Raw genomic sequence first — 15,605 nt, forward strand, 5'->3', positions numbered from 1 at the left:
CATGCTGTTATTAGACTTTTTAGTAGTTATTTCTTTTATATACGATTTGATTGTAATTCTCCCTTGATTTTTTCCCCCAAAGTACATTAAGAGTATTAAGAAGCAAAGACCCTTAAAGAACGTGAATGCAGAAAGATTCATTCTATGAAGCTTGTTTACCAGAAGCCCATCAAGCACAGCCCAAAAGCCCATCAGAACAAATGGGCTGCAATCTGCATAGCCAACGGATCCAAAGTGATAATCGGCTCCCCACATTTTGGCTCACGTTCTTTTTTTTTTTTTAATATTTCTTTTTGGCATATTCGGCCATTCGCCTCGCGTTCTTCAATCAATCCCTTCGACGTCTTCAACGGCAATGAGGGCGATTCTGAAGGAAGCCAGGTTTCGTGATCGTTGCTTCTATGTTGACTACGAAAATTTTATCTTCTGTTTATCCTTTGGGGTTCTTGCGAGGGTGGGGATGGTTCTTGCTGCCTTGCTATGATACTCTGTCCTTCTTGAAATTTACCTTATATTTTTTTCACTTGATGCGCATGGGAGCCTTCACTCATCAGTTACATGGTTGAAAATGAGAATATGTACTTATAAATCTGGAAAAAAGGTTTTTTCATAAGCATGCATGTGTTGTCAAAATGTATTGAAGAAAAGACATTTCTCTAATCTTCATTGTGGTGTTGTTTGGCTGATCCTACATTCTTCAGCCAATCAACAACTTCTCTGATGTTTGGTCTCTTGAAAGGATTGTGGCTGACGCACATGCAAGCCACATGAAGTACCTGCAACATTTCATCTTCAAAGCCCTTTCCTGTAAGAAGTGGGTCAAAGACTTGATCTTCTTTTCCTTCACTCATCATTTGTTGCATCCAAAGAACCAGTTCCATTGACATATTTGTCTTGCACATGTCAAGAGGCCTCCTCCCACTGAGCAACTCAAGCAAGAGAACGCCAAAACTGTACACATCTCCGCGAAGCGTGGCCTCTGATGCTTGTCCATACTCAGGCGGAATATAACCTAATGTACCTACAACTTCAGTTGTAACATGGGTGCGAGAAGGAAGAATCAATCGGGATAACCCAAAATTAGCAACGAGTGCGTCAAAATTTTCGTCAAGGAGGATATTGCTTGGTTTTATATTGCGATGCACAATGTGTGGTACACATGTGTGATGCATGTAAGCCAACCCGCAACTCACACCCTGTGCTATCTTCAATCGAGTTGGCCAATCAAGTTGAGTTGCACCATCAGGCTTCTCATGCAACCAATAATCTAGGCTCCCATTTTCCATGAAACTATATATGAGAAGTCGAAAGCCATCATGCACACAATAACCTTGCACAGCTACCAGATTCTCGTGTTGGGCTATTGACAAAGCCTCTACCTCTGCTCTAAATTCCCTTTTCGTAAGCCGTGATTCTCCTGTAAGCTTCTTAATGGCTAGTTTATTTCCATCCGGTAAGGTCGCTCTATAAACTAAACCACAATCCTCAGATCCTATAATGTTTGCTAGACTGAAATTTTTAGTGGCTTTCAAGATCTCAGATATAGTAAGATCCTTGATTTCACTTGTTTTATTGGGGAACAATATCACTGGGCTAGCCTTCTTATCTACTTCAGGATGAAAACCATTGTTATAGGTTACAAAAGTTGATTCTTGTTCAGTCTCATCAGGATCTCCTCTTGGAGCGATTCTCCTCTTGAAAAGTATCCAGATTGCAAAAACAATGATGATACAAACGGCAGCAAAGCTAAGTGCAATGACAGTTCCAATTATTTTACTTTGGTTCCATTTTGTCTTTTGGTTCAAAGTTGTTCTATTACCTGATGGACTATAACAAGAGCGTTGTATAGCTGAACCACACAATTGTGGGTTTCCTGCAAAGCTGGAAGGAGGAAAAGTATGAAATTGGCCACCTGTTGGTATCTCTCCTTGAAGATCATTGTTTGCCACTGTAAAAAATGACAAGAAATGCAGGCTTTTGAGTGAAGCAGGAATTTCACCAGATAGTCGGTTTCCTGAGAGGTCTAACTTCTCTAAATTAGTCAAGTTAGAAATTTGAACTGGAATACTTCCAGAGAAGTTGTTATTACCCAGATCCAGCTGATGCAGGACTTTCAATAGGCCAATCTCCTGAGGAATATTGCCTAGGAGACTATTGTTTCTCATGTATATTGCTGGTGGTAGATTTGAAAGCTGATTATACTGCTGCTGAGAAGCATTGTTCGGCACAATGAAGACAGGTAACTCCAGGTAAGACCTTACTATTCTATCATTTGCCTGTTGTGATGTTAATGCTGGGAATCCTGTGAGTTCCGTGGGAAATACTCCTGTAAGTTGGTTATGAGACAAGTCGAGGTAGAATAGCTGTGGAAGTTTACCCAACCAAGGAGGAATTGAACCAGAGATGAGATTATAGGACATATCAATGACCTCGAGCGTCCTAAGCCTTGCAAGCCAGCCCGGTATTTGACCTGTGAAATTACAACCACCCAAGGCTAGCACTTGGAGTTTTTGATATCCATCTCGGCCAACCAAGTTCTCATCATACGGGATGGTTTCATTATAAAAATTCTTTGAGAGGACAAGGCTACTAAGGTCCTTGAGGCCTGCGAGTATTCTCATAGCTCCTGTGAAATTTCTTAGGGAGTTGGCAGATAATGCTAGGAAAGACAAAGACTTAAGTCCAAGTATATCTGGGGTGATCTGTCCCTCAAGCTGATTTGATGTGAGCCTTACTGCAGCCAGTGACTTGCATGCATAAAGGGTTTTTGGTAAATTGCCCGTAAAATTATTGTTGCCAAGATCAAGTTTAGTAAGCCGTTGGAATCCAGAGAAATTAAATTCTCCAAGATTCCCCGCCAAGAGGTTGACCCTTAAATTTAACACGACAAGATTGACACAGTTCACTAGAGATGGGGGTAAAGTACCTGTCAAATTATTTATATGAAGGAGTAGCTTTTCCAGCTTGGATAACTTACCAATACCTTGTGGTATGGATCCTCTGAAATCATTGGAGTAGAGCTCCAGGACTGTGAGGTTGGTAAGGGTAGAAATGCCATCATCAATATTTCCAGAGAGTTGATTTAGGGGTAAAGAGATCTCTCTAAGGGAAATAGCATCGAAAAGATCACCAGGAAGAGGCCCAGAAAGAGAATTGAAACCTGCTCGGAAAATCTCAAGCTTGGAACATGCACCCAATCCTGGTTGAATTGAGCCGTTAAAATGGTTTGAGGAAAGATCCAGGAATCTGATAGACGAATTGGTCTTATTAATGCAAAGTTGAGAAATGGGAATTGGACCTATGAAGCCGTTTTCACTAACATTGAAATATGCCAAAGTCCGTGCTGCTGCTGCAGCTTTGAGGAACTTAAGGAAAGAGGATGGGAGTGTTCCTTGAAATAGATTGCTAGACAAATCTAGCTCTTGGATAATAGTGCTACTGGTATTGGTATTATTAATATCAAAGGTCGGCAATTCATCTGAGAGATAATTGTGGCTTAAATCAAGAATCTGCAAATGATTAAGGAGTGAAAAAAATTGGGTTGGAAGATTACCAGAAAGTCGATTGTGGGATAGATTGAGCCTAGAGAGACAAGTGAGTTTCATGAGAGATGGGGATATAGAACCTGCGAGACCTCTGGATGGAAGTAACAGACCAATAACTCGCCGATGCCCATTATCTGTATTTCCCTCATCGCAGAGAATGCCTTCCCAGGAGCAGCAATCAACAGAAGTGGACCAATTAAGTGGAGGGTGAGAGGAAAGCGTGGATATGTTGCTAGAGAAGGCCAAGAGAGACTCTTTATCCAATTGGTTACAAGAGGAGGAGAATGCAGCAACTAGGCAAGACAGAACTAATAGTACCCTGAAAAATGCCATTAACCTCGTAACCATATTTATGGAAGATGGAGAGGCATAGGTTCTTGTTGATGATGATTTTGATGGGGTTGGCATTTGTCTGGAATATCTCTGTGTTATCAGGACAGATGATATCTTGGGAATCACTTTTTCTTGAAAATGTTGAAAGGGCAGATAAAAATGAAAAGAATGGGTATATATAGGGGCTGTCATTGGCCAATCTGGTAAGAGGAGTTTGGTGTGTTGGGGGCTATTCCATTCATTGACCCTGAAACAGCAAGCTAGGCGCGAGAGGGGTGGCGTCTCTTTACTTGACTCCATCAGAATTCACAGGAGCTCATCTTTTTGGCGCAACGGTCTCTATGCAAGTCTTTGTAATTCTTTGTTTTGTCTTCAAGTCACGTATTTGTGTAACTGTAATTCTGTTTTAACTTGCAATAGGATAGATATAGTATGTTGATGCTCAGAAGCAAGCCATTGAACCATAGATGAAATGACAATTTTGATCGTGTACGTGCGCGCGCGCGCGCGTTTACTCTGCCCCAGATATGATCAATGTATGATGTAAAATTAAAATCATTTATTACCATTTACTTATGATTTATCGATTATAGCAGTTAATCCTTACATTTGCTCTCATAAGTTGTTTTTTTTCCTTGATTATTGAATGGAGTAGCTGGTTCGTCGATTTTTCTCAATCCCATGGAATAGGGCCTTTTTTAAAGGAAAAAAAATTTGGTCTTTTTTTTAAATATTTTTAATATAAATACTTCCGGCTCAAATTCCTACTTGAAACTGCCCACGGGTCCATTGACTTGGTCATCCCACAAGTTTGCACGGCACTTCCAACGTATACTTGGATTGTCTCCATAGTCTTCTATTGACTTCAGTTATTAATGGACTTGGAATGAGAATATAAACATTTAATTCCATGAAAAGGAAGATCACCAGAAATTGTCTTGGCTGCTGATATATCAAAATAAACATTGGCTGACTTGGTAAAAGCGCCAGCTTTTAGGTTTGATTTGAGAATAAGGGGGGAAAATGAAAGAAGAATAAGGTTTTATTAACCATTGATTCCTCATCAATCGACAAATTCCTTGAACCCTATATAAAGTCAGCTATTTTTTGTATTATATACACATAATTACATAATCCGTTTTAACGTGTGCAGTGGCCGTTACTTGTTTTTATTTTGCAGCAGTTAGATCTTAATCGAAAATATATATATATATATTTGGTACAAGAATCGAATCGAATTTATATTTTAAAATGAGTAATACCAAGAAAGGAAATAAAAAGCTTCGGCTGCCAAAAATATAAGAAAAGGCTTTGGAAAATTAGATTAAGGATCCTGGGAAGGGAAGAAAAGGTGGAAGGCCCAAAACAATGATTAGGCCCAATTCTGTCTATACAAAGTGGGCTTAAAGCTTTAGGCCCAAAACAAGTGGGCTAAAAGCTATGGCCCATCAATTCCAAGATTGTGAAATTGGGCCTTTTGTGCCTTCCTGCGTGAGGCCACTTGCTCTGGGAACGACCAACGAAGCGACGATCGATCGTCAGAGGGGGTTAAGCTGAGCTGCAGGAAAACGCCTGCGAGGGGTTGCCTGTGATTGTTCCTTCGATTGAGAAAAGCACTGTTTTTCCCCCGCCTATATCTGATAGCTAGATTCACTTGGGAGACAAGGAAACGATGTCCGCTAGGTTGATTAAAAGAGTTCTAAATGAACAACACCGTCCCCTGGAAGTGAAGCTGGAGGAGGACGAAGAAGAAAATCAGCTTCAAGGAGAAGAATCGGCGTCCCCAGAATCCGTATCTCGTTCTTCAATCAATCCCTTCGACCTCCTTAATGACGACGATTCTGAACCGGACCAGGTTTAATTATGGATCCCTAGCTAGCTTTATATCAATGACAAAGCTATTTTGTTTATCTTTTCGGGTTTTTGTCTGGGGGTAATGCTGAGTTTGATTCAAATTTTTGGATGCTTGTGACATTAGTTTTTGTCATATAATTTCTGAATTGGATACTCTTTGATATTTTTACTGAGAAGAAAGTGCTTGGATTAGTAAGTTTCAATTCCAGTGTTTATAGTCTATTTTTCTTTATTTTCATCTCGAATATGTTATGCAGTCTATCAAACCATATAATCTCACTTCTTGTCCAGAGAAAAATAAGAAAAATTCTAACTTGGCTTTGGTATTCGGGAATATATCTGGAATGACCCATTGAGGTGATGATTGTTCTCTAATTTATATTCATATTTGACATAAAGTTTGTATGACTGTTGCTCTTTGTTGAAGGTCGGGATTCTTCTCATTAGACATTTGAATTTTTGTTCTTTCAGTAGTTAAATGGTGTTTTTGTATGCAGGAAAGTGAACTGACATCCACCAATGAAAGATTGAGGCGATTTGATGATAAAGAGGAGTCGCCTTCATCGAAATATACTGCTGTAGCGTCGACATCTAATCTAAAATCAAAGAAGAAGAAAAAGAAGAAAAACAAGGACAATTCTTTATTAAGTAAAGAAAGAGGTGAAAAAGATTTGGACCAAATTATAGAGAATTTATCACTAGATGACAATTCTTCTGCTGAACAACATGTCTCTACAGAGGACAGAGTAGCAAACGCCAAAGGCCAGTATAACACTGTCAAGCAGCAGTCATTCTCGATATTACAAGTGGATCCTAAACATTTGAATGCTGAAAATGAGCTCAAACGAATATTTGGTTCCAAGGTAGTGAAATCATTCGAGAGTAGTAATCAAGCTAGCAGTTCTAGGCCAATTCGAGGGGTGAGGCGTGGGCACTATAATCTCAGAAAGACTGTTCTAGTCCATCCAGCTGATCATTGGCCCCGCTGGGATGGTTCTTTGTCCATGGAATTTTTGGAAACAAAGGATGGATATAACTACTTTAGGTAAGGATAATTCTTATTGAGTCGATTGATCATATTGACCTGCCCTTTTTTTCTGCCCTGTCTGCCCCGTCCCATATGGTTATATGCCCGTATACATTTTGACTTAATAGCAGCATCCTATAAAATTAACCAATCAGAAATATTGGCTGAACAACTCTAAATTGCTAGTTATTCTTTATTTTATTTTATTTTTGGCTCCCTTTTGTGGGGACTTTCCCCCCTCAGCAATCCCCTCTTGGAAACAGAAGTGGAGAGTGGGATATAGGTCTGGTTTGTGATTGTGTTCTTTATACATGCCAGAGCCCTTTTAATTTTTGTAGTTTGATTTCTTGTTCAATACTTTATGATTAAATTTATGTGCTCGTAATAGACAACAAAAACAACAATGAGAGTTGTGTATTTCTATAGCCCTCTTAACTTCTATTTAATTTTCATGATTTTGATTTGGTCCGTTATGTAGATATGAACACGCATCATCATATTCTCAAGCTCAGAAGGCATTTGAAGCTGCCAAAGCAATTAACGACTTAAATGGTCTAGCTAGCATATTATTGTACCATCCTTACCATCTAGATTCACTTTTAACAATGGCAGAGTATTTCAAGGTTGTGGGTGAGCAGCAGACTTCTGCAGATGCTATAGCCAAATGTCTATATGCACTTGAGTGCGCATGGCATCCCATGTTCACTCCGCTGCAGGGCAATTGTCAATTGAAATTCAGCCATGAAACTAACAAACCAATGTTCACAGCTCTTTTCACTCACATGAAGAACTTGGACAGGCGGGGCTGTCATCGATCTGCTTTAGAGGTCTGTAAATTGCTGCTTTCACTGGATTCTGATGATCCCATGGGGGCAATTTTCTGCATTGACTACTTTGCTTTAAGGGCTGAGGAGTATGCATGGCTGGCAAAGTTTTCTGAAGATTATAAAAGTGATAATTCCATCTGGTTATATCCAAATTTCTCGTATTCCCTTGCTGTTTGCCGGTTTTACCTTGAAAACCTTGAAAAAGAGGTGTCAGAAGATGCTTGTAGGGATGCTAAAAAGGCCTCTTCAACTGATCTTATGAAACAAGCATTGATGCTTCATCCCTCTGTTATAAAGAAGCTAGTGGCGAAAGTACCTTTGAAAGATCGCGTGTGGACAAATATTCTCAAGCATGCCTTTTTCCGATCAGATCAAATAGGAATTCCATCTCAAGATCACTTGATAAATATATATGTAGAAAGAAATTATCTTATATGGAGGCTTCCAAATCTGCAGAAATTGCTCAGCGATGCTGCCCAACTAGTCCTGGAAACTATAGAAAATGATAGAAGTGAAGTAAAGGATTGGGCTTGTGTCAGAAAAGAAGCATTCTCAGCTGAGAAAAATGAGTAAGTGAATTTCGTTTGCTTTGGCTAAATTTATTCATGTTATCTCAATTTAAAGAAACATCAGGTTTACAATAATGTTTACAACCATCTGAACTTAATTTTAGGCCAGTTTTGAATTTCTTATGTTCTGAGGTTGGCTTGTTTGGAATAACATTTTGATGGTTGATTAATTGTAACCTATGAACTAGAACTTGCAGCACTTCAAAATCATATCTAAGTCTAGATACTGCTTGTCTGAAGTGCGTCTATTCTTTTCTACCAATAGGATTATCCTGAATGATGCATATGCTTCAGAGTGAATCTAGTTTACATGAGGTGTTGCCCTTGCAAACACGGGATCATAACAGCTAGCTATTGTGCTAATGATTGAGAATGCAAAAGTGATGAGCAGATAAATGATTAGTAATAATGTGATATGACTGTAGTTAATAAGTTTGAAACCTGGGCTTTTGATTCATCGGTGGTAAAAGAAATGATGGGATCATGTTTTCCCCTTAAAAGAACTTCAATCAACTTATGTGTGATGTGCGAGCAGCTGTTTTTCCATCACTTGGTTTTTTACTTATTAAATTGAAACCTGCTATTTTGTTAGGTATGGACATTTGTTGGTTTCTGATTTTTCTGACTCGGTGGCCTCAATTCCACAAGAGAATCTGCAAAATTTTATGGGCGCTCCAAGGATGCGAGAGGTTGAGCAGAATGAGAATGAGATTGTTAATTTGCACGGGAATGGCCATGTTCATCGCGATGTTAGTGACAGGAGTGCATTGGCTGTCCTGTTTGAGTCAATGCTACCGTGGGTTACTTATGGGGATGGGGAGGACGGTGGACCTGATGAGCATCAACGAGACAATCAATGATTCTGGATACAACCCGGTCATCCAGGTTCTGCATGGTGCTTTAAAGAAAATAATGACTCAACATATACTCTTTTTTTTCGTGGTGGGTTTGTGGGGTGGGAGCAGGAATAGTTAAACTCTCCGTAAAGGATACCCCTCTGTATAGAGCCATGCGGTCGATGCCTTGTGCTTTTGCGTCGATATTCTTAAATTAATCTCTATCTGGGATCTCAAGATGCCTATTGATGCCATGGTCCTCGGAAAGTTTTGTGGTGTCTAATTTTGGAAATATTGAGGCATATATTATTGTTATTAACGATGTCTGATCCTGGTGTTGCTATCAGAGTAGGGATACTAATAATTAGGTGCGTTCTACTATTGGTACCCTGTATTTGTACTGCTCTAAATTTTTTACGGATATATAGCATCTTTCTGAGATTTTTGCGTGTTACAAGGTATTTTCTCAATCCGTGCCATGCACCTATACTTACAAGTGACGCATCCTTACATTATCAGAAACAATTGATTCATCATATGTTTAAACTGAATTAAGATCAAGAAATACGACAGCTAATATAAAAGATTCTTGTGTGTATCAATCTATGTAATTTGTCAATCGTTAATCGTTAAAATATAAAAGATTCCTGTATGTGTAGATTTTGAGGGGTGGTAACCACCCCCCCTACACGCACGCACACTGGCGGCAATCTGATAGAGGTTTACACGAAGATAAAAACAAGAAGCCACAGTTGAAACAATTTTACTTTCAGAAGATCTGTACTGTTACCATGGCGTTTCCATTATGCATAGTTGTGGGGTTCTTGTGTCAGGTTTCGCGAGATGCATAACAGATGGCACATATGTAGATGATATTGCGGATGTCTGGCCCCCGAAAAGAAGGGTGTTACAGGAGACGAATCGAATCTGGATATGACGAGGATGGCATTTATACATCCTCTGCTTGTCTCAGTCCCAATTAGCATATACTCCTGAACTTTGAGTTAGCCCCTACAGAGAGGGTGGTGATGTTGGTTCAGGCAAACACTTGAGATGAGGTTTCTCGCATCTGTTCCACATTAAGATTCGTTAATATCGACATTGGATATTTACTGTAAACTTAGATTGATGTCCCAACTTTAAAAAATTTTTGTAATCGGAAATTGAGGTCATATTTCAACTCACAAAAATTTAGTGGAGGTCATACATATATTCGTCGATATTTTATGAGCCGTGAGCCAGTCCCAGTGGTCCAAACCAGTGGGAATTTCTTGTACCGCAAACACCCCTTGGTACATTGTTGATGTGTATGTAAATGAAATATTTGCATTTGGTGTTTTTCTTTCAGCAATATCTTCTCGTCCTCTTACGTACAATTTGTTGTTGAAAACACATTTTCTCAAAAAGACAGTTACGAACTTTCAATGACAAGCAAACTCAGAAACTCCAGAAAATCAATCGTTGGAACATTCTACGTATACAGTGAACAATAGTGTTTTGAAATGTATAGTGCTAATAACAGATTGTGCAAGTTAAATGCTGAAAAAGCCATTTCAGCCTGTCTACAATTGGAAGTAGAGGAATAAGAAAATACAGTGGCTAGTGCTCTCTGTTATTGAAGGAGCATGCATAATAGTTTAATGCCGCTGAGAGCAGAAAGCAGAGTGGAGCAGCCATTGATGACAATTATGGTCCCTCCTCCAACCCAATCCTACGTGGGAGTTACCATCTCCCTTGCTTTCTTTTCTGTCTTCGGATATTGCGGGGATTTCGACGCTTAAGCTTCATGGATGATATGGGGGACCAAAGCTATGCATAATTGAGTTGTCATGTGAGCTGATTTCAATTGGTATGTTATTAGCCACATGCTCACTCCATTATAGGTTGCAAACATCATTACAATACTCCTCCGGTCAGCTTTATCAACCCGATACTGGTATCTTTTAATTTGAAGTGGGAACCACAAGCAGAAAGTGAGAGTCCTATGAATTTCCCTCCATTGACACCTATCATTCGAGGGGTTTCAGGTTTTCTCCTTTTGCTTTTCAAGACGCTATAAAAAGGGAAAGAACATAACAACCTTGAGTACACCAAACCATAGGAATCGAAAATCAAGCATCAATAATATGGATAGGAATCTGAAGAACGCTGCAATAGCATTCCTCGTTCCTCTCCCCTCCATACTCTTCTATCTCTCCTTCCTCAACCACTACTATGACTCTGCAATACTTGACACTGACTCTAACCTCTGGACATGGTGCCATCACCACCCTCTCTTGCTTCCCAATGCACTCTTGTTCCTCAACGTCACTCTTCTCTTCTGGGTCATCGGCCTGATTCAGTGCAGCCACTGGGTACGTTTTCATTCAAACATATGAATATATAACTTAGATTGAGTAGATAGTTTCTGGGTTTTGTTTTGAAGGTGAGTGTTTTGTTTGGTGCAGATGATTGACCTGTATTGGACGGTAATTCCTGTGATGCTGGTTCATTACTATGCAAGTCACCCTTGGGGAGAGTGTAATTGGTGGAGATCAAGGATTGTGATATTGTTGAGTTGGGTTTGGAGTGTTAGGCTGAGCCATAACTATTTGAGGCGAGAAAACTGGCAATGGGGTGCCAGACAGGATTGGAGGTTCACCAATATGAGTCTTTGTTATGGCAAGCATTGGTGGTGGATTTCATTCTTCACTGTCTACTTCTCTCAGCAGGTTTTTACCTTTTTTTTTTTTAATATTGAGTGCTTCCTTCAATTTTTGCTTCAATGCTATAACTCATCTGCCTAAACTAATTAAGATTACCAAAAATCTTTTAATACTCATGTTTTTCATACATAAAATTTATTATTTCAACTTTGACACTATATATCACTCCTATAAGCTTTGTTTAAAATAAATATTAGAAGCTAATTATGATAAAAAAAAAATGTATTCGAAAACACGTCTAAAACATGGTAAATCTACGTTTCAACAAAAAGTAGTTGTTTTTACACAAATATGATTTTGATCATAATGGATGTGTTTCAAAACATGCCATAAATGATTTGTTCTCAGTCCTCCAAACTCTAAACGGATTTTTTTCCGTAATATTTCCTATAGACAAAATGTTCTTCGTCCCTAATCTCAAACGGATCAATTCCTATGAAAGTTTTTACAAACATGAAAAAAAATTGCAATCTAAACTCAATATTTTCTATTACCCAAATGGTCATGAGCTTAATCTTCTCATTTTCTCAACCTTAAGTAAGAAAAAGGTAATAACAAGATCCTATTAAGGTACTTATTTTCTCCCTTACCAATGTCTCACTTTTGCAGGTGCTTCTTGTTGCACTGTCTCTTCCATTCTATGCTATCCACTCAGTGAATCAGCCTCTGAGCATCATGGACTTGGTGGCCACTGTGTTGTGTTCATCTGGCATTCTCATAGCATACCTTGCTGATACACAACTTCATAATTTTGTAACAAGAAACAACAACCTTAAACATATTGGAAAACCCATAGTTCCTGTTCTGGACAAGGGCTTGTGGTATTACTCAAGGCATCCAAACTACTTTGGAGAACAACTGTGGTGGTGGGGCCTAGCTTTATATGCTTGGAACATAGGTCATGGATGGACCTTCATGGGAACAATAGGTAATACCTTGTGTTTGGCTTATGTGACTAAGCTTGTGGAAGATAGAATGTTGAGACAAAAGTACAGAGCAGAGGCTTATAGGAGGTACCAGAAGACAACCTCAATATGGGTTCCTTGGTTTAAGGCTTCTGATCCTTTGGGCGGCAAAAATAAGAATGCTTGATGCTTTTTCTTGTCCCTTCTTGGTGGTGCTGTGTGGTTTGTTCATTGTTTGTACAAGAAGGATATTGTTGGTATCTTTGAACTCTTTGCAAATATAGTTCTGTTATGTTAATTTGGTGGGATTATTGGTCTGCGCAAATCCATGTATAAATTAGTGTGATATGAATCAAATCTTCATGCTTATGTGGTGGGAAGGTTAATTTTTGTGTTGATTTTGAGGAAGACGTTTCAACTTTCAAATCAAATCGACCCCCCTAAATAGAACTTGGCGAATGACACTTTGCACCAGATAAAGGAGTAAATTAATGTGAATAAATGACTTAAACCTTCCAAAATACTACTCCCTCCGTTCCTTATTATAAGAGACGAATAACCGAATTACGTTGATCAAAAAAACAGTTAAAATTAGTTAAGAACAATTAATATGTAAAAAGTATAATTTTTTTTCCAAAAATGCCCTCATTAATAAGGAGAGAGAGCATGAAAGAGAACAATAGTAAATTCTTAAAAGAAAGAGAAGTGGAAAGGAGAGAGAGTGTGAGTTGGAGACAATAAATATGGGTAAAATAGGAAATCAACACAAAAAAGTAGAGACAACTTTTAAGTGTCTCTTATATTTAGGAACATGCTATAAACATCAAATGTCTCTTATAATAAGGAACGGAGGGAGTAGATTAAAGGTTCATAGTTTAAAAAGTAAATAACTTCAATAATATTAATTTTTATGGTTAATGTTAAATTATAGAATATCAGTTGAATATATTTTATTGTCCTTGTAAATTTAGGGATATGAATCAGACCAATAACCTTATTAATTTTATTCTGTGATAAATTTAAAGATCATTTCTTGTAAAAAAGAATGAGGATTAATATCAAGAATATCAAGTTGGGAAGTGAAGCCGGGGAAAAGGTAAAAAGAACAAGGGCCGCTAGGGAAGCCGCAAAAGAAAAGAACACGAGTGAAGGTCCATCTGCAGCAGCGCAAATTCCTTTTCTTCTTCAGTTCTTCTCAGTTCAGCAGCTATATCCCCTCTTCTCTCCTGTTTGGTGACGCATTCCTCTCCTTTGCAGCCATGGAATTCCAATTTCTCTTGTGATTAGTTATTAGTTTAAATCCTATGTATATAATGAAAGTCCAATTCTTCTAATGAATACTTTGAGTTGAGATTCCCATGTATAAGTATGATTTTGAAATTTCAAATTTCATAATTCATCTATTCCTCTCTTTACCAGGCATGTGTAAAATTCTATCTTTTTATATTTAGAGTAAATATATTTTACTGTTTTTCTTGAAATATTAAAACACCACAAACCAAGTGATTAGAGCTTAGAATTTGAGGGGGGAATTAGAATGCTGTCAAGAATTTTCATTTAACATTTTTTAAGGAATTTCAATCAAAAGAATTGAATTTTAATTTGGACCAAGTTGATTATATTTTAGGAGAGAAACTTATAGTTGATTACATTTTCATTATACTACCTTCGGTTCTTAATATAAGACCTCGTTTGACTTTTATTTTGATCCTATATATAATACCCTAATTTATTTTGTCTCTAATATTTATGCATTTTTTCCAAGATAGTTATTCTAATAATGATAGTTCTAGCCAACACTTGATTAGTAAAGATATTTTAAAAAAGGTAACATCTATTTATTACAAATAACTAACTTAATTTATTTCTTTAATCTTCTCAAATAGGTCAACTAGTTTTTATAATTAGGACCGAAGGTAGTATATTCTGATTAATTTATTCTTTTGTTTAATTCTTTTTCTTTTTTAATTAAACTTTCAACTACTAGTTCAAAAAATCCTTTTTTTTAAAATTTATTTAAGAGGTGTTTGAATTGTTCAATAATCACTTTTAAAAAGCTTTTTTTTTATATATATGGTAAAAGCACGGTGCTGATTCTCGTTGGTGTTCTTGAACCCCAATTAGGGTGTGTTTGGATTAATAATGGCAAAACTGACTTTTATTTCATCTGACTTTTTGCAAAAGTCAATTAAGATAAAAGTTAGTTAGTGTAATATAATTTATGTTTGGATTAACATTTCTAAAAAGTTAGTTTGAAAAGTTAAAACTTATTTGGATAGATAATAAAAAAGTAAGTTTAGATATAAAATAACCGAAAAGGACATAAATTTTTATATAAGACTCAGTTAACTAATTTAAAAAGATTAAGAATATACATAAGTATTTTAGAGAGATCATAAATCTTATATTAAGGAGCTAAGGTAATATATCATAGGAAAAATTGCCAAAAGAGACCTCCTAATATATGAAATTGTGATTTGGGACCCTTAATTTGACAAATAAAAAATAAAGACCCGGTCTCACATTGTACCTATGGAATCTTTATGCAATGTCTGAAATGCCCCTCAGCCAAATGACAAGTTGACTGTGAGAAATAACAAGTTTACTTCAGTAGACTAAATCACTATTTGGCTGAGAGTCTGTCAAATAACAAGTTGATTATAAAAAATGACAAGTTTATTTTAGCTAATGACAACTTCAGTAGACCAAATCACAATTTGGTTGAGGAGCATTTAAGACATTTCACTAAGATTTTATATTTGTAATATGAAACGGATTTTTGTTTTATTTTTTTCAAATTAAAGGTTTTAAATCATAATTTATATATTAGGAGTCTTTTATTTGCAATTTTTCCCATATCATACACGTAAAATTTGATAAATTTTTTAAAAAGTAATAAATTAAATTAATTAAATTATTGGGGTTTTTTCAGAGAAATTCTATCTTTTTATTTTTTATAGTACAAAGATAGATCCCAAATTAAGGGTTTTTTTTGTCTTTTTCT

At 37.2% G+C, this 15,605-nt stretch overlaps 3 protein-coding genes across 3 annotated transcripts; 2 read left to right on the forward strand and 1 right to left on the reverse strand.

Annotated features, from left to right (window-relative positions):
* Positions 1-276: 276 nt before the first annotated feature.
* Positions 277-4,483, reverse strand: LOC114751293 (tyrosine-sulfated glycopeptide receptor 1-like). Its single transcript, XM_028939951.1, has one exon. The coding sequence runs from the start codon at positions 4,176-4,178 to the stop codon at positions 657-659; it is 3,522 nt and encodes a 1,173-aa protein (XP_028795784.1). The 5' UTR covers positions 4,179-4,483; the 3' UTR covers positions 277-656.
* A 948-nt stretch (positions 4,484-5,431) lies between these two features.
* LOC114751294 (transcription factor 25) lies at positions 5,432-9,445 on the forward strand. Its single transcript, XM_028939952.1, has 4 exons — positions 5,432-5,733; positions 6,230-6,777; positions 7,238-8,155; positions 8,748-9,445. The coding sequence occupies exons 1-4, from the start codon at positions 5,551-5,553 to the stop codon at positions 9,013-9,015; spliced, it is 1,917 nt and encodes a 638-aa protein (XP_028795785.1). The 5' UTR covers positions 5,432-5,550; the 3' UTR covers positions 9,016-9,445.
* Positions 9,446-11,117: 1,672 nt separating this feature from the next.
* LOC114751297 (uncharacterized protein C594.04c) lies at positions 11,118-12,788 on the forward strand. Its single transcript, XM_028939955.1, has 3 exons — positions 11,118-11,345; positions 11,439-11,702; positions 12,306-12,788. Exons 1-3 carry the CDS (start codon positions 11,118-11,120, stop codon positions 12,786-12,788), a joined length of 975 nt encoding a protein of 324 aa, XP_028795788.1.
* Positions 12,789-15,605: the final 2,817 nt, after the last annotated feature.

Source organism: Neltuma alba, unplaced genomic scaffold (assembly GCF_004799145.2).
Source record: "Neltuma alba isolate B1F8T4 unplaced genomic scaffold, ASM479914v2 tig00006862_pilon, whole genome shotgun sequence".
Lineage (NCBI taxonomy): Eukaryota > Viridiplantae > Streptophyta > Magnoliopsida > Fabales > Fabaceae > Neltuma > Neltuma alba.

Bases quoted from the DNA above. Each gene is read 5' to 3' on its own strand.
- LOC114751293 (XM_028939951.1), bottom strand. From the start codon at position 4,178: ATGGAGTCAAGTAAAGAGACGCCACCCCTCTCGCGCCTAGCTTGCTGT.
- LOC114751294 (XM_028939952.1), top strand. From the start codon at position 5,551: ATGTCCGCTAGGTTGATTAAAAGAGTTCTAAATGAACAACACCGTCCC. The intron at 5,734-6,229 runs GTTTAATTATGG...TTTTGTATGCAG, and splicing joins ACGATTCTGAACCGGACCAG to GAAAGTGAACTGACATCCAC. The intron at 8,156-8,747 runs GTAAGTGAATTT...CTATTTTGTTAG, and splicing joins TTCTCAGCTGAGAAAAATGA to GTATGGACATTTGTTGGTTT.
- LOC114751297 (XM_028939955.1), top strand. From the start codon at position 11,118: ATGGATAGGAATCTGAAGAACGCTGCAATAGCATTCCTCGTTCCTCTC. The intron at 11,346-11,438 runs GTACGTTTTCAT...TGTTTGGTGCAG, and splicing joins TGATTCAGTGCAGCCACTGG to ATGATTGACCTGTATTGGAC. The intron at 11,703-12,305 runs GTTTTTACCTTT...TCACTTTTGCAG, and splicing joins CTGTCTACTTCTCTCAGCAG to GTGCTTCTTGTTGCACTGTC.